The sequence below is a fragment of the Heliangelus exortis genome, chromosome 7, assembly GCF_036169615.1.
Source record: "Heliangelus exortis chromosome 7, bHelExo1.hap1, whole genome shotgun sequence".
In the NCBI taxonomy this organism is placed as follows: domain Eukaryota; kingdom Metazoa; phylum Chordata; class Aves; order Apodiformes; family Trochilidae; genus Heliangelus; species Heliangelus exortis.
The window spans coordinates 1,061,440-1,080,927 of NC_092428.1; the positions used below are offsets into that span (position 1 = coordinate 1,061,440).

General features: G+C 45.6%; 1 protein-coding gene across 50 annotated transcripts in view; it reads right to left on the reverse strand.

The window, feature by feature from the left end:
• Positions 1–19,488, reverse strand: part of SORBS1 (sorbin and SH3 domain containing 1) — a 168,298-nt gene that overhangs the window by 30,888 nt on the left and 117,922 nt on the right. For 37 of the 50 annotated variants that reach the window (XM_071748041.1, XM_071748053.1, XM_071748052.1 and 34 more), the window contains 12 exons: positions 19,301–19,416; positions 16,169–16,963; positions 15,246–15,617; positions 12,284–12,425; positions 10,131–10,160; positions 8,301–8,476; positions 7,722–7,785; positions 6,562–6,636; positions 6,157–6,219; positions 2,600–2,647; positions 2,370–2,499; positions 1,551–1,665 (listed from right to left, as the gene is read on the reverse strand). In XM_071748041.1, coding sequence (XP_071604142.1) covers positions 1,551–1,665; positions 2,370–2,499; positions 2,600–2,647; positions 6,157–6,219; positions 6,562–6,636; positions 7,722–7,785; positions 8,301–8,476; positions 10,131–10,160; positions 12,284–12,425; positions 15,246–15,617; positions 16,169–16,963; positions 19,301–19,416 — 2,126 coding nt within the window. The remainder of the gene's footprint in view (positions 1–1,550; positions 1,666–2,369; positions 2,500–2,599; positions 2,648–6,156; positions 6,220–6,561; positions 6,637–7,721; positions 7,786–8,300; positions 8,477–10,130; positions 10,161–12,283; positions 12,426–15,245; positions 15,618–16,168; positions 16,964–19,300; positions 19,417–19,488) is intronic. The other 13 variants (XM_071748057.1, XM_071748068.1, XM_071748067.1 and 10 more) reach the window with 7 other exon arrangements.

Sequence of the window (19,488 nt, forward strand, 5' to 3'; positions counted from 1 at the left end):
AATGACATTGGAAGTAACACAGATATTACATTCTTCTTGCCTGTCATGAGCTCTGTACATTTTTTTTTTTCAGCTATGCTGCTGATGGTGGTGCTTGTGGCTTTTAGATTCTGCTTCAACAGTTCAGTTAAGTTCCTGATGAAGTCTGAACATGGGACAGTGCCACTGGTGATGCCAGCCCACTCATAATGCTGAGCAGGCCTTTGGCCACAAGTTTTAGTCTTGGCTGTTTACTCTGAGACAAAGCTGTCACTTAAGTTAGCAGAAATCTTCTTGCAGGAATGGAGCTGTCACACCATATTCAAACCACTCCTCACTGGCACTTCTCTGGTGTGCTGAGCCAGTGCCCAGCAGGACCCACCACCCATTTCAGTAGGCACTGTACATGCTCCTCAGGAGCAACTTTGTTTAACTCCATGAAGGGCCATGGGTGTGAAAAGAAGCTGGCTGCATGATCTCCAAAAAGTGATGGACTCTGATCACACCTGGGAGGCAAAAAGAAAACCTACCAAGGTACTAAGGAGAAACCTCAGGCCCCCAGTCAGACTTGACTCTTACATTTCTATTGATTTAAATTCCTGATTGCTCTCGTGTAAATCCATGGCAGGTTTGTCATCCCTTCACCTGCTCCATGCATTCACCAGTGCCTGAGCTGGGAAGGCACAAAATCCAGTTTACATTTGTAACCTTGCACACAGTGAGTGCTGCTAAGGGAATCCTGCAGATCACTTACACCTTTATGTACCAAACTTTATGTACTTCACCCAGGATTTCAAGCACTTCCAGTGTCACACTTGTACCACTGCAGGACACCTTCACTGAGCTGTGGTGATTTATGCAGGACTGGCTGAGGCCTGCACCACCTCTCCCCCCTGCCCTTGCCAAGTTGTTCTCAGCCAAGCCTGCAGAAGGAGACTTTTTTATGCCCCCAGCTGCCAATTCACATCCTTACTTAGCAATTCACACTGGAATGGGTAGCAGCTCACTTCTTCCTCCAGGTTACACACCAGTGTAGCTGCCACCCCTGCCACAGACCTGGTGAGACCCAGCTGAGGAAGCCAGCCCAGGGAGCTGACCATGCCCTGAGGTGTATTACAGGCACTTCAAAAATTAGTTGGGTGGTTAAAGAACCAGAGGAGCACAGAAACTGAACCAGCCTGCTTTGATGCATAATTCCTTCAACTCTCCTCCACCAGCTAAAGCTGTGCCCTAGAAAAAGCACAGCTGGCAAACCAGCTGCTGAAGAGGTCACAGTGTCAAACACAGATTAAAAACTGGGGTTAGTGATCTATACTTAAACACAGAAAACAACACATCCAAAAGGGAAGAAGCCTCTCAAATCCCCCTGGATCTTGCTTTCTAGAGAACAAAAAGGTTAGGAAGTTATGCAGAGCAGTTCTCAACCCAAAATATACAACAGGAACTGCATCACACCCACACTGCAATGTAAGCAGAGGAAGGAATCCTGTTGGAATGGAACTGGGCAAGCACTTGGGGAGTGTTTTACAATCAGAGGATAAAGCCACAAGCCAGGATAAAACAAACATTACCATCTTTTCATTGTTCAGAACTGAGGACTTTCCTGGCTGATAATCATAAATGCTCCTGGGCTCTGCACGGTATTTCCTCGTGTCCACCTTCTTGTCTGGAGGCTCCCAGTCAGTCCTGAGGAAAGAAAGCTCAATTAACCCAAAACACTGGGGTTTCCATGGAGACAGGCACTTCCCTTTGACAGGAGCCTTTCCCAGTTAATCCTGCTTTTACCAGTCTACTTTTTTTAAATCTTTTTGAGCCTGCTGCAGGAGGAAGAGTTCAGACAGGCTCTGGGCAGCTATTTGTTTATCTATAGCTGGCAGAGTTTGACACAGCTCAGCTGCTGAAAGCACTTGGGCAGGGGGGGTTTATTCCAGGTATTTTCAATAGAATTCCAGATTTCCAAATCTTTCCTGATTGACAATAGCTTAGTGGTGGGCTTCAACTAGGGTCACAAATACAGACGTGTCCAAACTTTGAGCAGAACTCAGACTAAATCTCTTCTGTGAAAACTTGTTCATTTTGGCCACCTCAACAGCTACCTGACTCCTACTGCTCTGGATTCTGGGAATTCCACCCAGGGAAACACTCCTCACCCAAGCAGGAAACTATGCAACACCAGACTATGATGGCTGGCAAAAAAATGGGAGCCTGGGCTGTGACAACAATGGAGTTCACCTGCTGCCTAGTGGAAGAATCAGGGTCTAAACCACTTCTCCTCTTCCCCAAAAAAGTTTATCTGGAGTTGTGAACCCAAAGCTCCCACTCTTTGGTCCCTTCCCATTCACAGCTTTCAGGAATTCTTCCAGTACTGGATAGATCTCAGCTGGGGTCACCTTTCTGGGCTGGCTTTGAGTGATGAGGTACGGTTTGGGAGTGGCAAGGTAGCAGATCTCTTCACAACCTTCTCTGGGTCAATGCTGTCCATCTCACTCTTGGAACGGGGAACTGAGAGCTGGGTTCTGCCTGGAGGAAAAGTCAAAGGCAGGAATATTGGTGAATTGGATAGGAGACAAAGAAATGCAAGCTTTCTGGTTCCTCTCTTGTTTGCTGCAGCATCACTTACTGTTCTCAGAATAGGAGTAACGAGGAGAGTACGAATCAGAATCTTCATCTGAAAAACAAAAGCATTTTGCAAGTGAGCTGAAAAAGCCCCAAAGCAGCAGCACCAAGACCCCCTTTTTTCCTTCTATTAATACACTGGCCATAACTTGAGTGATACACCCAATACTTACCACAGGGAGAGGATCCTAAAAAAGAAAATGAAGTTTAAGTTGCATTTTAAAACAATTCCTAAATTAAAAATTAAGGTACAACTTACACCTTTCTCCAGGCTCTCGAAGCATTTTAGAAAACAATGGCTTTTTATCACAAAACTAACAAAAAAAGGTATATCAGATCCCATTTATCAAAAGCTGAAAGGTAAACAGAGTATCTACAAGCCCTTGGTCCCAGGACACAGCTGCTGCCTTGGCTCATGGGAGCATGTGCTGCCTTAATTCAAGGAAGGCACCCCCAGGAGAAGGTGGCACATCTAATTATCACCCACCACCTCTACAGGTGATGGACAGGGAGACTTCAATGTGATAAAAACCTAGCAGTTTCTTTCCACCCTCCTCACCAGGCTTTGGAACAAATCCTCAGTGAACTGCAGGGAGTAGCTGGGACCCAAACTGGATCCCCAGGCCCATCACCTCCCTGCTGCTGAGGCTGCAGGCTGGCTGGGCAGTATGTGTGGGACTTACAGGACTTCCAAGGAAAAAAGGAAGGAAAACAAAATGTAACAGCTGCAAAGGAAAGTGCCAGCACAGGTTTTATCAAGCCCTCTATGAAGAAACCACTAGAAGTGACAGAGATCAAAAGACAGAAAAACAAATTAGATGTAGCTAATAAACTAGATAAGAAAAGTTTGTACCAAGAGTGTTATGTGAATTTAGGGATGCCAGTGGGATTTCCCCAATGAAACCACTTCCAGCTCTTCTCTGGTGGAGGATATCAATCAGCTGCTACAGCTGAGCTCATCTGCTGGAAAAATCAATCTGGCTAACACAGCTGACCTGAAATTGCACTCAAGGATTAATCAAGCTTTCCAGAAAGGCTCAGAGAAATCTTGACTTTCATCTCCTCTGCTGAGTTCTCTTGGTGAACTAATTAGAAGGTTTATGTTCTAAACAGATGGTTTTTCACTCTGGTGTGCTGATCACAACCTTCAGGTTTAAAAATAGCAAAGATCAATTGGCAGGCCAATTCCCATAATAATTTAACCTAAATGACAGAAAACAAATATTTATTGAATGTTATTACAGTTAGCTGTTAACAAAATTGACTGGCATTCCTATATAAAAGATGAGTTTATTCAGACAGCAAAATACTCCAAAGATCACACAACTCTCTGCCCCTACAAATACAGATGAACAAGTGTTTAAAAAACTATTTTCACAGCCATTTACCACACAGTGCTATTTAGTGCTGGTGAGTAATGAAAAGATGTATTTACTTACATGGAGAAATGCCAATATTCATTATAGCTCATCATTTAGACAGGAAAAAAAAAATCACTGCAGGTAAGAGCTATTTTCCAATTGCCAATATTCTAATATCTACAATAACAACAAGGAGTAAGTTCTATCTCTTAAGTACCTTACAAAAAAGAGTGTCTACAGGGGAATAGGGAATGCAGAAACACAGAAATGTGGAATGACTCAGTAAGATTAAAGAGCAAATCACAGATGAGCACTAAACCAAGACTTCCTGGCCCTCAGAGCTGCATTTTACCTGTGGGACCTCCTTAATGGGGCAAAATATCACCAAATTGGTAGTCTCAGAATCTGATTCCTTTAGTGAGAAGAGGCTGTTCCTCTCTAATTCCCAGAGAATCTGCAGATTATTTTGTTTGAGGGTTGGCTGAAATCTTTACATTTCAATACCTTTAGACTCTTAAGGTATTTTAGAAAGGAGCCCAAACCTTGGTGTGTCTAGAAGACCCTATGCCTCAACCCAAAGCAAAAAAGCTTTTGGGCTCTAATCCTTCTCTGTTGAGTATATAACTTTGAAAGGTTTTTAAACAGAAAACATGCACTCCGACCCATTTACACCATCAGATAGTCTGGATTCCTTAGCAAGGAAAGAATCTAAGAAGATCTTAAAAAAACTTTTCCCAGCATATCAAGGATAAAGAGCAAATGTTTGGTCCAATAAAATTTCAAGCACCTAAGGCAGCAGATAATTTTCATATGCACTTTTGTGAAGTGCACAGGGGATGTTAATGAGAAACCATCTGTGGAGCTCTTAATAAATTATCCTCATTGGTTTTGCAAAATATGTTAGTTCAGACAACAGCAAAATGGATTTTCAGACCTCACTGCAAACAAGAAGACTGAGTGTGTGTGGTTCTCATTGATCAGTGAGGCTCCTTGTCTCTGCCTCACCCATCCCCACCTACCTTTCTGCCACCAGAAAATAACTCACACTGCCCTGAGATTTGCAAGACAGGGCTCTTCACCTACAGGTTTCACCAAGAAGTGAGGAGCATCATAGATGTATGGCATCTGTGCATGCCACCAGTCCACACTGATTTTAAGTGACACCTTCCATCTTCTTGTCTTCTATCAACATCTTTGATGCTTTCTTCTTACACAGTACCCACCAGATTTTTAATGTAAACATGGACTGAAATGGTTAATTAAAAGTCTCACCAGGGTTGCCTTGAGGCACAGGCTAAGTAGGCAAGTTCCTAAACTGCAGGATCTGAAGTGCTACAGGAGCAGCAAGCCAACAAGGCTGTCACCAACAACTTCCCCACCAGGAAATGTCTGGATGTCCCACGTGTGCAGCAGATTCCAGTGTTTCTCACACAGAAGTGTTTTCATGCTCCTGCACGTGCTTACAGAATTACCCCTGATTTCACCATCCCTGAAACACGACTGCAAAAGATTTTTGGGTTTGTCCATGAAGTTTAGAGGAATCTGCTGAGCACGTGGAGAGGATAAAGAGAAGACAGTGTTACTTCAAGCTGCAAGATGTGCTGATGAGACTGTCCAATTTCATCCTTGCCTAGATATGCCAAGTGCACCTAAGGCCAGCCCTGACCCTATCTTACCAGGTTACATCTATTTCAAATGACTGCATTGAGGGACTGATCCAAAGCCCACTGAAGCAAGCAGCCTTTCTACCAACACACTTCAGTGGCATTTTGGGTCTGGCCCTAACACTGTGTTAACATTCAAACCCAGCATTAAATTATTAAAGAAACTTATTGATCCAAAAGGGGGGGTGGGAGAAGTCTGAGTTAAACCACATCTTTACATGTAAGTCTGCATTGGAGGCATGTTAAATAATCACTGCACACACAGGGCTAAATACAACTGATTAAGCACATAAACCCAAGCCAGCCCCAGGTCTGGAGCATTAGTCAAGTACTAGTTACAAAGCCAGAGGAGCACTGCAAAGCCAAAAAGGCATCAAACAGTTCAGGCAATGCTTAGAGTGCAGCAAATCATTAGGAGGCAGCATAATGCTCAGCAACTAGAAAAAACTCCAGGAAGAAAATAAATGGATAAGGCAGCGTTTGTGCAGGGGAAAAAAAAACAATAAAAAAAAATATATATGGTCCTTTTTTATTACCTTCAGAGATAGGACTAGGAGTAGACGCAGGAAACTGGTATGTAGGAGAATAAGGATTGTCTTCTGCAGCAGAGAAAAGCAGTGGGTTTTGAGACTATCCACAGTGAAGTGGAGATTCTCCTTCATCCCCCAATTTCCTATCACACTACGAGTTTATTGCCTGCTTTAACAATACACTACAGCAAATGGCATCATATTTTAAAAAAAAAGATTACTGGGTTAGTCAAATGTAGTTATTTTATGCATGACACAAGAAGGTTTACTGGGCATAACTGAATTTCCAGCCAGTGTAACACATGGGGGAGGGAGATGTAGAACCTGAATCTAATGGATCTAATTACTATTAGGGTACTATAGTACAGTTAAAGCACAAGACAACAGATATTCTGACTAAACTTCTGGTACCTTCAGTTTTTTGCTGGATTTCAGGAAGTTCAGGAAAAATGTAGGTAGGGCAATAAGGGTTTTCTTCAGGAGTGTCTAAGGAGAAGAGTATGATTTGCAAAAAAGAACAGAGAGGACAGATTTAAAAGGGCAAGAAGGGTGAGACAAGAACCCATACAAGCTGCAGAACAGTCCCTCTGGTGCTGCTGTTCAAGCACAACACAACCAAGATGCCTTTCTGCTGCCTTGAATGTGGGGGCTCTGTGAGAGAGAGAGCCTGGAAGCTGAGGAGGGACTGAACTCATCCTCCTCCTCCTGAAGCTCTGGCTGAGCTGGAGAACCTCAGTGAGGAGCACTGGCATTAGGAACCAACCCAACTGTTTCTCCTTCCCCCCAAAGCAGCACAGCACAATAATGCTCATCAGGACAGCCCCTGCAGCAGCAAACACAGCTCCAGTCTTGCATGCTCTGGGTTTTTCTTATTAGGGAAGCACCACTCTGCAGGGCATTTGCCTGCACATCAGGCTGCTCAGGGGCTCAGCTTGCAAATGCTGCTGCAGCCATTCCTCACCCAGCAGAAGGGATGTGAATGTGTCAGTGCCCCAAAGGAGGGCACTCCCTGAGAAGGCACCACTGCAAAGTTTGTTCAGTGCCTGCCAGGACTTCAGGTTTTGAAAGGAGAAAAAAACTGAAGGTTGAAAAAGCAGAGTTCAGATGATGAACTCACAAAAAACCCCCAAAACAACAATGGAAACCTTTCTGTTGGTTTCAGTGAGCTTCAAACCAAGGTTTATGATGCAGTTTTTAAAACTTTACAGTGCACAAAGCTTTCTGGAATGCACAGGACAGTGTCAGTGACAACCCACCACCCTTTCCAAGTGTGCAGGTGGGCTTGGCTGTTAAAAGATCTAAATAAGGAATTATTAGCAGCTCTCTGATCTCCAATTAGTGATTTTGATCCTGCACTGCTGTTCAGAACAACTCAGACCTTTCTTTGAACTTCACTGTTCTCTCAGCTTTGTCTTCAGAGATTTCAAATAGATTGGCTGAGGTCTGTGGTGCAGAGTAAATCCCAGTTAACAGTAAACACTTTTAACATGCACTACAACTCTTCACATTAATGAAACAATGTTATCAAGGTGGTCTTTTAAAGGAAAGAAAAGCCATCCGTGTCACAGTACCTCTGTTTAGCTTGTGGATCTGTTTGAACATTGTCTTGTACCAGTCCTTGGATCTGTCTGTGTTCTGTTGGAAAAATAAACATACCCATAAATAATCACAGCCATAAACTCTACTGACATTTCAGAGTTCTTACAAATCATCCAGCAATAAAAAAAGTTTACACTCTGCTCTCCATTTCACTGACTTGCTATTATCACTGACTGCCTAAAAATCAAGGCTACATGAAACTAATACTTTAAATACGAGTGCTACACGTTGCAGCAGAGAGATCTCTGCCCTGAAGGTGTCTCAAATGAGGCAAAATGAGCTGATCTCCCTCAGCTGCTAGGTGTGATTGAACAGAAGAGCAGAAAACAGTACTCTCAAATACAATGAACAAGAAATATTAATTTTTCATTTTTCCCCCCCAGAGGCAGCTAAAACAGGTCAACGATAGCAAAGGGAAGCAAAAGTTCAAAATAAAATATGTTGGAAGTAGAATTCAGGCCTCCCTTAAACCTCTGCAGGCTCTGGAGCTTTAATGAGTCCCCTGAGCCCCCAGGCAGGCAGAACCTGGCCCAGGTTCTGTGGTGCCTTACCCTCAGTGGGATGCCAATGTCATCGATGGAGGTATCAGCCATGTGCTGAGGGCTCTTGACAATGCTTCTCCTCTCCTCCACTGCCCTCTTCTCCCTTGGCACTGTCTCCTGAGCCACCTTGTCCCGTCCCAGTGCTGAATCAACTTTATCAGCAACTAATCTGTCTGGCACTGAATCTGGAAATGGAAAGAGGAGGTTCTTATCTGACCCCAGCACCTCACAGCATCACTGTATTCCATCCTTTGGAGGCAAAAACCCCAGCAAGCAGTTGATGAGGCAGCCTGGGTCACTGACAGACTCAGGACTAAAGGAAACCTACCAAGGAATTTTGGGGGCCAGCAAGCCCACTTGCTTCCAAGTTCATGGCTGTTTGTAAACACCAAATTCCAGTGCTGTTCAGTCCTCCCTCACATGGCTCTGCATAACAACTGATTGCTCCTCTCCACATTGCTTCCACCTGGAATCCTGTGTCCCTGCCCAAGTGACACCCACACCTAGCAGCAGGTGCCACCACCAGGAACCAAGGAGCCTCACATTGCTCTGAAGCTCTTCTGTGCTCTGAAGAGCTGCAGCAAAGCAGGATTTTTATTTTTTTTTCTAGGTGGATTTTTCACTTGTGACTTTACAGTCTGCCTCATCAAGACTTTGCCAAGTCCTACCCTTTTTACATCACTGCATGCACTGAAGAGAGAGAGAGAAAGATAGAGATGTTTGTTCACATGCACATCATCATCCTGCCCAAAGCCATTAAATGTGCAGAAATCTGAAAGGGGCAATTAGGAGAGGAAAGGCTCATGCATAACAAAGCATTGGTCTGGTGGTGCCTTGAGCAAACACAATTCTGCCCTGGGAAATTCTGTCTGAGAAGCATTTGTGTTCAAGTGGTTGGTTTGAAATGACCAAACTTTAATTCTTCCTCCTCTTTAAGAAAAATAAAATAATGCTTATAAATGTTCAAAATAGGGCAAAGCATCTGTTAAATTCTTTTTTAGGATTTTCCTCCTATTTCCTCTCTCTGCATGTGTGTTCACCATTTTTGGGTCTTTTTGTGTCCATGACTTGCAGGGATCTCCATTTTTTAGGAAGCATTTGGTCCATTTCCATAACAAACCTCTTTACTAAGCCTCTAAGAAGAGAGTATGTAAAAAGCAACTAAAATGAGACCATTCTTATTTCTGTTCTCCAACCTCTCCATTTACCCTGTCATGGCTATAAGTAAATAATAATAATAATAGAGATAAGCAGAACATTGTGTTCCTGGAACACCCACTGCAGCCTGAGCTACTTCTATTTCAGATGTGGGGAGTGAGAGCTGCCCAGGAAACAAACTTGCTCATCTTTCAAGGACAGACTCCCACACTGCCTGGGTAAGCAGGGTGGCAGCACACATGCAGACTTGCACACCACCATTTTATCATCATCTATTTCTTGCCATCTGGCACAAATATTTCTGCTCTTGGAGTCATGTAAATACTGATTTATTTTTCTCCTCCCTCACCACAAGCCAGACTAACTCCAATGGCTCTGAAGAGAAACTTCAGAATATTGTTCCCCTGGGAATAAACCTGAAAGGCAGTCAAATAGAATCATCAAACTATATGTAAATCTTACTACTGAGGAGGAAGATAGGAGTAATTTAGGGTTTTGGTGTACCACACAGGTAGCACTGGGAGAAAAGTGATCTGGACTAAGCCAGGACAAATATTTATCCTCATTCCCTTGCAGTTCCTGGAAAATGTGTTTGCTGAAGGTACTCCAGGAGCTTACAACACAGCAGCTTTGCTCCAGCAGAGGCAGCAGCTGAGGGGTAGCAGACCTTTCACATCATACCTGCCAGGCTACTAAGCCTTTTTTGCTGTTCTGTGGTAAGGGAAGAAACAAAACAAAAAGAAATACAGAACAAATGGGTGAGACACAAACAGCAAGTGCTCCAGTGCTGCATTTCTGACAGGCAAGAAATACACTGCAGACAGAACAGCAGCAGCTGCTGGAGAGAATCTGTTTTCAAATACTCTGCCAAAGTGAGAGCCCAATGGCCCTTCCTTCTTCACACTGCAGCCTCGTGGAATAATACAGATCTCATGATGCAATCACCAATGCTTTTACTAAGGCTTTATTTCATTTATTTTTTTTATATTATTCTTTCTTAACCTCAGAATGTAAAAAGTTGGACTGGAAACAACATGAAAAACAGTAAAGCTCCACAGAGTCACACGACCTGACAACCCTCTCTTGCCACCCTTAGCATGAGGCTCATTTTGAACCAGGAAACCTGTAGCATTTTGGAGGGATACAGGAAAGGATCATTGCTGGTGCTTGCTGAGTCTCATAATAAACCAAGAACTCTTAGATTTCTGTTCTCTGCTCTCTCTGCTCCCCAGCCATTAATCATTTTAATCTAAAGCACAAAAGCCAACTGAAAACAAGAAACTATTTTACTGACATCTGAAGTTAAGCTCTTGAAAGCTCAAACCATTAATTCCAAGATTTCAAAACTTGAATATATTAATGACATCTGTTACATATTCACTCTAAACCATGCCATGCAGTGCCTGCCCAGGGGATAACTCTGCTTTGAGGCTGCATGGGACACTGGCCAAGCAAGCCTGCAGCAGGTCAGGGTCCTCCAGCTGGATGCTGTTTGCTGGCAGAACACACCTTCACTGGGTGTTGGTACAACAGCAGCAAGGAGAGCAATGTTTCTCCTCACTAACTGCAGCTCTCACCCCAGGAACCTTTGAACTTTGCTCTGTTCTTGGAACACAAAGGAAACCCCACTGGAGAGGGCCTTGTGTGGTAGACACTGAAATACTTCTGATTTAATGCAAAAACCAACCCAACGAGTACCTCACCAGTCAGTTAAAAAAATTGGAGAGATAAAAAAGGGCTGCCTTAAATAATAATTTCTCCTCTTAAAGCAGCTGAGGAATCCAGGTATCCACACTCAGAAATATGTAAGCAAACCAAAGATGCTGGCAAAATGGAAGAGGTAACCTGCTTGTGATCCCTATGATCAGCTGAGCTTCCCATCTTCAGGATCAGGGACTGAACTCTGTTTTAAAAAGACACTGGAAAAACCACACCACCTGATTTCTGATGTATTTTTTTCTCTTAGCAAAAGGTAAGTGATAGCATTGTAGAAATCTGCTGTCCTGCAGCTTCCTATGTCCCCTGAAAGCCAAGGTAAATTGGACTGCATCTGTTCACCAAAGTAGGTGAACAAATCCCAGTGGTGTGAAAACCAGTTCTGTGACCACAGACCTGAAGTGGCCAGGCCCAAAAATGTTTCAAAACTCTCACTTGGGGCCCTCCATAAGCTCCAGGCTCCACAATGAACCAAGAGGCTGGGCTAACACCAGATAGAAAGGAGAAGCCAAGTTTCCCTCTAATGCCAGAAGTTAAAGGGATGCAGCTCCCTGTCCAGAGGGAGCTGCTGTGAGGCAGAGAAAGGATTAGTAAATGGGAGTGCTCAAACTAGGTTGGTTTCTTCATATGCAAATCCACAGCTCAAGGGCTACAGCAGTAGGAGTCTGAGTTGATCCACTTAGGGACAGAGGAATAAATTGGCAAGTTCAAACTTCTGGGCAAATGGATTATTTACTACTGGGTAAATTCTGCTGAGAATTCAGAGGTCAAATCTCTCCCCCAGTAACTGAAAATATGGTTGCTTTCACACTCAAGTAGCTGGAAGATAAGCTATTACCCTGAAATAACTTATTCAGATATTTATAGCCCAGTTATAAGCCTCTCCCCCAACCTTAGAGTGGCTTCTGCTCCACAAGTTTCAGTCAGAAAAAGCAGGCACTGTCCCACACCTCTAACCTCTGGCTTGCCTGTCAGATGCCCCGGTCACTCCAGCTTTCTGGAGGCACCTTTGTTAGCTCTTAGTAGTCTGGACTTCATTGTCCACAGCACACACATTCTCCAGTACCTTGTAGGCTGCTCATCTTGAGCCACAAATAGTTAAATAGGAGCCTCCTTACCTCGATTGTGCTGCAAGAGTACAATGGTGGGATTGACAATTGTGGTGGAGGGATAGGCAGAGGAGGACTTGTTGATTGAAGTGAAGGAGGTTGGATGGTCAGTGCCAGGCTGGGACACTTCATTTAGCAGAGGACCTGGGTCCTAAAAAGGAGAGCAACAGATCATTAGCAGCAAGCAGAGGATTGCTACACTGGGAAAATCTGGGGGGGAAAAAAATCCAACATGTTTTAAGCCGAATGAGAAGCATAACCTCAGCAAATTTTAGTAAAAAAGGCATAAGCATGAGTGTTACCCTGCTCTTTATAGGTACCCTGTTTGTTGTTAATGCAATTAGTTTCCTGAGGCAGTCTATAATTATTTGGTGTTGGGTTTCACAACTCCAACTCCAAAAGAGGGCACTGAATTCATCTAGCAGACTCTCTGCAGCAAACACAGGGTACCAGAAATGAGCAAATCTGGTTGGGAGAGTAGGAGGGGAGATGCAGGTGTATTTCCCCTGGTAGATACAGACACAAACATTGGTTTTAAAAGTATTCCTTTCATAGCAAGAAGTCAGACATGCAAAACTCATGCAGTTCTGGAGTGAAATGTTATTACTGAAGCTGGTTTGGTAAGGAAGGTCTGAGGAATTTTGTTATCCCCATCACTGAAGAGACAGCTTGACACCTACCTGCTTAAAATAATGAAAACAAACAAACAGAGGGTAAAAAGCAGGACTCTAGCAAGGAAGATACTCAATGTGGCTTTGCCACTGGAGCATGGACAGCTAGCTGCTCTGGCTCTCCTACAGCATCCAGCTTCACTATTTGGTTATTTCCAACCCACCTCTGGTATCCCCACAGCCCTGGGCTGTTCTGTAGAAATAGAGGATGTGCCTTGGAAAACCTCTAAAACAACTCAGTGACTGGGCTTTTGTTGGTAGTTAGAGGAAAAAGGTAAAGAAGGGATGATCACTACCTGTGATCAGTGCCAGTTGAGGCTGAGATCTTTCAAAGCTTCTTTGGAAGCTTGAGGACTCTGGACACACAATGCCCATTAATGAGGAGTGAGCATCCAAACACAGAGAGGATGGAACAGCATGCACAGTTCTGCTGCTCCACTGTCAGGCTGCAATGCTGCAGGTCACTGGTCTGTAAAATGGAGCTGAGCACTCAGGGGCATCTTAATTGCTCTTTAAAAAAAAAAAAAAGAATATGCAGAGAATGTTGCTCTGAAGAATCCCCCCACTCCTGGTCTTTTGGGCCAAGTGCCACTCAGGAGAAAGAACTTAGAGGAGCAGAGAGGCTGAACAGGGGCCACACTGAGGGCTGGGGGCAGAGCTCAGGGATAAATCAGTGAGAGCTGGACATGATCAGAACAAACATCTCCAGTCTCTCCAGCCTGGAAAGGAAACAGGGAAGAACAAGCCTGCTCTGCTGGATGGATCTTGCTCCAAGCAGTATCTGATCAAGCCATAGATATTTCATGAGGCCAGGAAAGAGTCAACAGCCTTCAGAAATAGCTGTCCTTAAGAAAGAAACCCAGCCCCATTTGTCTGGCTGTGATAATCCTGCAAATGATGCAACCTGAGAAAAAGGAGTGGGAGTCAGGGAGAAGTAGGAGAGAGCTTCATTTTGATAACTAAAATATCAAGAGTGCCTAAAAGAGGAGGGATGGCAGATGAGGACAGGCTCCACAGCCCCAGATAAGTCACCAAGTAGGTGAAACAAATCCCAGTGATGTGAAAAACAGCTCTGTGACCACAGACCTGAAGTGGCCGTGCCCAAAAATGTTTCAACACTCTCACTGCATGAACATCAGGTAAAACAACATTTCTACTACTCCTCTCAGAACTGGAGGCATGCTGAATTTTTCTGGAGACTGCAGATAGGCTCCACTTAAAAAAATAAACAGAACAACAAAACCAAACAAGTCACAAAACACACAAAAAAATAAAGCCACAACAAAACTCCCAAACTTCCCTTGCAAACTTCTGCAGTAAAACCCCACCAATGCAAACAGAAGCAGAAAGGTCAGTGCTAAGATCTGTTGAAAACATCATCCTTGGTTGCTTTTTCTTCTCCCTCCCTTGGTCCCTACAGAGTCAGTGGGCAGAGAAACCATCATAACAGAGGAGAGGGTTTCTGCTGAGCTTCTTGCCTACCCTGACACCAACCACATTAAAAAAAGTAGTGCCTGTAAGGCTTCCAGCACTAGGAGGGTCAGATACTCCTCTGCAACTTTAACTGAGTGCCACATTTCCTTTGTGCCCCAGCTTTTCAAGCAGCTGATGAGCTGAAAGAGAAGCAGAACCTAACCCAAGAAGGACACAGTAAATTGCAAGCTGACACTCTTGCAGTATTTTGTGAGTGAATTCTTCAAAAGCTTCAAAGATAAGAAATCTGAACCTGAAGAGACCCTCTCCCCCTAACCACTCTCACAGCAGCCACATACCTGGAAGACTCTTAGCTCAGTAAGTGATATTATTGCCTGTGGGTCACTGGATACTGGCAGCAATCTTACACTGATTTCAGCAGGGGATTTGTGCAGAGACCATGTGGTCTTGTGGCTCCAAGTGGAACAGAAAGCCCGCCCTAACCTTTAGCTGCTCTGCTGTCATGGCTTTAAATGTTATTTCAAACACAATTAGGGATGCTATTAAAAGAGCCTGAAGAGATCAGTTTGTTGTAGCTAGGCTGTTCATACAGAATCCATTACTCTGAGCAGATCCTGGTGTGCATCACCTGGCAGAACGGGCACAAAGAGAGACAGTCAGAGGTTGCTGTGAGAAGTCAAGAGCTGCACAAGGCAGGAGACATGCATGCAGGAGCCCAGGGCACAAAGAGAGTTTCAGCTGTCATGCTGCTGGCAGGGAGGGAGTCACCACTCCTCTCTCAAGTTTAGTATTGCAAGGAGAAAGTCGTTTTAATCCGGGAATGCAGATTTAGGAAAAGGGTGAGGAGGGGACCCAGCAAATCTTACTGTATGTGAGATGACTCCAGTGCTTTCAGGCTTCAAGCCCCTGTGCAAAGCCCCCGTGACGGGAGGGAGAAGTGAAGGTGGTGTTGAGAAGAATGGCAGTTTCGGGTAAACAGAGGGTAATGTGCCAGATGCAGAGGGTGCTTGGTTATGGTGGGAACCCCTCTGGAGATGTGGGGGAATGAAATCATCTAGAGTTGGAAAAGTCAAGGGTGAGCCAGAAGAAACAGTCTCAGGGGAAACGGAGCCTTGCCCGAAAGGAACCAGAGGCGGTGGTGGAGTGCTGGAGCTGCCTTCTTGCTGTCTGTCTGGATTAACCTGGAGCAGGGGGACTACTATAACCCCAGGCTGAGCTGTGGTGGTGGCAGTGGCATCCTGTGGGAAACAAGGTGTTGTTATGCGACGGGGGAAACCGGGACTTTAGTCTAACGCAGCCATATGGTGTCATGCAAGGATGCACCCAAAACCACAGGAAGCCCCACCGGGTTGCCTTCCCTCAGGCAGACACACCTCTTCTTCACCCTATCAACACCCACAGCTTTTCTCCAAAATCTTTTTTCCCCACCCCTCTTCTCCTTCTCCAGCTCTGTGGAGCAGGGGTAACTGAAGCCACAGAGCAGCTCTGTGTCCACCACCCCCCCAGAAGCACCGACCAGCACCTTACGGAGCCTGCTGCTTCCACACCTCCCTACAAGAGATCTTCTCCAGCCCAACCCAACCCCCTGCAAACCACCACACACACAGGCACGCAGAGCCACATTGGGAGGGGAAGGTGTGTTAGGTATTATTGAGTAGAAGACCACAAGCCTGATGAGTTTCTCAGAGATTAGGTCGGAGGGGAGGAAAGCACCAAGGGAACGACCGTCACGAATTAAAGAACTGTTGGCAGGGCTGGAAGAAAAGAAGGTTATGGAGAAAACATGTACCATGCTGTGTCCCATGGCCTTGGAGGGTGGCTGTCGCTGCTGAGGAAGGCAAGGCTCTGCTCTCATCCTGTCCCCCGTGGCAGCCGTGCTCGGGGGCTCAACCACTCTGTCCCTCACCGCTTGCGGAGGTGGCGGCTGAGTCCGGTCGGGCCGGCCAGCACCATGACTAACTGGGTCTTTACTGAGGACAATGTAACAGTACGGCCTGGGAGGAACAGGAGGAGGAGGAGGAGCAGGAAGAGACTTTCCAGGATCCGTTACAGAGGAAACAATGTCGGTGGCTGGTGCCTGGGTGAGCTCAGCGCCCAGACTGGCGCTGCCTGCTGGGTCATGTGCGGTGCCGGGGGAATTTTCGGCTGCGGCTGAGCAAGTGCTGTTAGATAAACAAGCTACATATAGTTTGCTGACCTTTTTATCCGCCTTCTTCTCATGACTGGAATCCGTTCCAGCCTGACTACCAGGACCTGCCCTGCCAGGGTTATGTTGGAGGGAGGAGGACCATGCCCCCGACCAGGAGCGAGCGTCCGGGAGCGGCTGCCCAGCAGGCGCCCCGTCTGCGGGGCTTGGGGAGCAGCCTCGCTGCCCGCTGGGGATGTCCCCGTGGGGAGTGGGTGATGTGAAGTGACACCCTGCAGTGGCACTGGGTGCTGCACGCTGTGAGTAGGGCTTGGGTGCACTCAGGTACACGCAGTCCATGATGGGCACTGGCAAGAGGTTGGTCGGTCTCGGGTCAGCGCGAGGTCGCCATGCAAAGCTTTCCTCCTTGGGAAGAGGAGGACGGGGAGGAGCAAGGGCCTGCCCAGGCAGAGGCAAGAAGGAATAGAGAGAGAAAAAGAGAGAGAGAGAGAGAGAGAGAAAGGAAGCAGCATCAAATGAAAAAAAGGGGGAAAAATAAATTTGAAGAATGAATTCAGTCATTAGACTTGGGTTAAGCAGGTTTTAACACGGCGAGAACGGAAAAAAAAAAATAAATAGCAAATACAGTTTCTGGAAGGGCAGTGCAGAACTCACACACATGCACCATCACCTCACACACTCTCTCTGCCTTAGCACTGCTGACTGCAGCAGGCAAACTTTACCCTCAAGCCCCTGCCTACACGTTTCTCCCTCTGGGCTAAATAAATCTCTGTAGTGCTGCAGGAGAGCTGCAGAGCAACACCCCCCGTGCCCCTGGGAAACCTGACTCAAGATTTAACAGCCTGGGTTTCTGAGCCCAGGCTCGTGCTTGCAATACCTCCCAGCACTGGGGACACATTTCAATGGCAAAGCCAAAATCAGAACCCCAGGCTATGTCTGCTGCATCTCAAGTGCACTGCTGAGAAATGAACCTTGCAGAGGTTCACCCCTGCTAGTGCAAGCAGACATCCTGTGGATACTATAGACTGACACAGCTGGCTACAAAAAAATAAAAAAATTATCAGGATTTCTTCCTTCTAAAGGCTAGTTCTTGAATTCTCTTCTGGATTTTTCAGATAGACCAGAACAACTAAAGTTTCTTGAGGAACTGAGTTTGTAAGAATTTGCCTCCAGAATCAAAACCACCACCAGAGAAATCCTGCTTCCAGTAAATATTAATAAAAAAAAGACCTTTACTGTTACTGATACTTTGCAACACACAAGTTGCTAACTCCACAAGCTGTCTGCAGACTGCAACTCCCAACCCCATTTACAGTGACTTTTTTCTGAAAGCCACATCATTTTCAAGCTTAGCAATAGAGAAGTTTTATTTATTTCTTTGTTGCCAGTAGCTGAAAACTTCACACTACTGAAGGAAGAGAACTAAACCACTCACCTAGTGCACAGTTGCTCCCTGCATTCTTGTAAAAGACTGGAGACTATGGAAGCAGGTTTTACACACACCCTGCTGTCACATCTTTATTGGCAAAGCCTGGCTAAACCACTGCTAACATGGCCAAAACCACAGAATGAAGGTGCCTTGACAGCTTGCAACACTCAAATCTGAAAAAATGAGTACTTCCAAAAAAAATTCACCCACAAATGAGAGGTTGTAGCCAGCACCTATTCTTGTTCCACGGGTAGAGATCTAGAAGAGCTTCGTAAAATTACAGATGCTGTCCCAGAATCTATTGTCCCCATCCTGCCCCTCTCTCCTGATGTGTAAGGGAGTGGAGAAGTGGGTTGGTAAGTGTTCCTTGGAGGGCTTCTGGTTCTGGAACAGCCTCATTCCTTTTGACTCCCTGAGGACAGTAGCTGGAGACTTGGGAGAGCCCCAGTATGTCCCTGGGCGAGGTGAAGCCTCATTTTACCACCATAAAGTATTATCAGGGAATACTAATTCTCTACCTGCACTTGCTGGTTTTGATTTCCTTCCATTTCAGCTTAGTTTGGACAGCACCCCTTGGGACTTCTTACAGAAGTGCCCCTTGCATCAGCACTTGCTCTGCTCATCAACACAACCAGTAAGGGACTCCAGGGCAGCTCTAAGTATCCAGCAGTAAATGGATCTCCCCTTTAGGATCTCTGCAGCTCCTTCCCTTGCCTTCATCCACTTACAATGCCAGGAGCAGAGTCTGTCCCATGGCAGTGCTAGAGGTCCCAGACATCCTCATGAGGAACAAGCCTTTAAAGAGACTGCTTCACACCACAAGAAGCAGTTCCTAACAAAGGGTTTCCATATCAGCTTTCAGACTGCTTCTGTGAATCCCAACCACCCAAAAGAAAAAAGGATGAGGCCACATTTCTCTTAACAGGTTGCTTTCAACAGTTTACGCTCAGGTACAAATAACCTCTGCCTTGTTGGCTTGTCACAGTGTTAGAACTGAAGGACATTTCCCCAATATACTGTTTTTAATGCAGGGTGTAACTCTGCTTCCAGCCTGCAGCAGCCTCTAGGAAACAGACTGACATAAAAGACAAAGCAGTACCAATGACTGCTTCCCTTTTTTCTCACAAACAAACAGCTCTGTTCTCCTTCATCCACCAAGCAAACAGCCTGGTGTGCCCAAACACCCCAGCACACTGCTGCCCCCCTTGGAAAGGTAGGAAAAGCTGAAGGCACAGGGACTTACCCGAGTCTGCAGCAGAGTTTGGAGTTCAGCCCAGGACTCCTGCCCATGAATCCAGTGCTTGAACCCAGAAGATCCCCCTGAGGGTCACAGCAGAAGGGCTTACCTGTGGCTTGGTGTCTGAGGAAAGGTTGGGACGCACGCTCCTGTAGCCCTTGGCAGCCAGAGAGGATGGTTGGGCATCTCCGTTGGCATCAGCACTAGAGGATGACCTCCAATCATCTGTGAGGGGAAGGGAAACTCAGATCACAGAGGATTCCCTCCAGCTGTGGGCTGAGTGAAAGGAAAGGACTC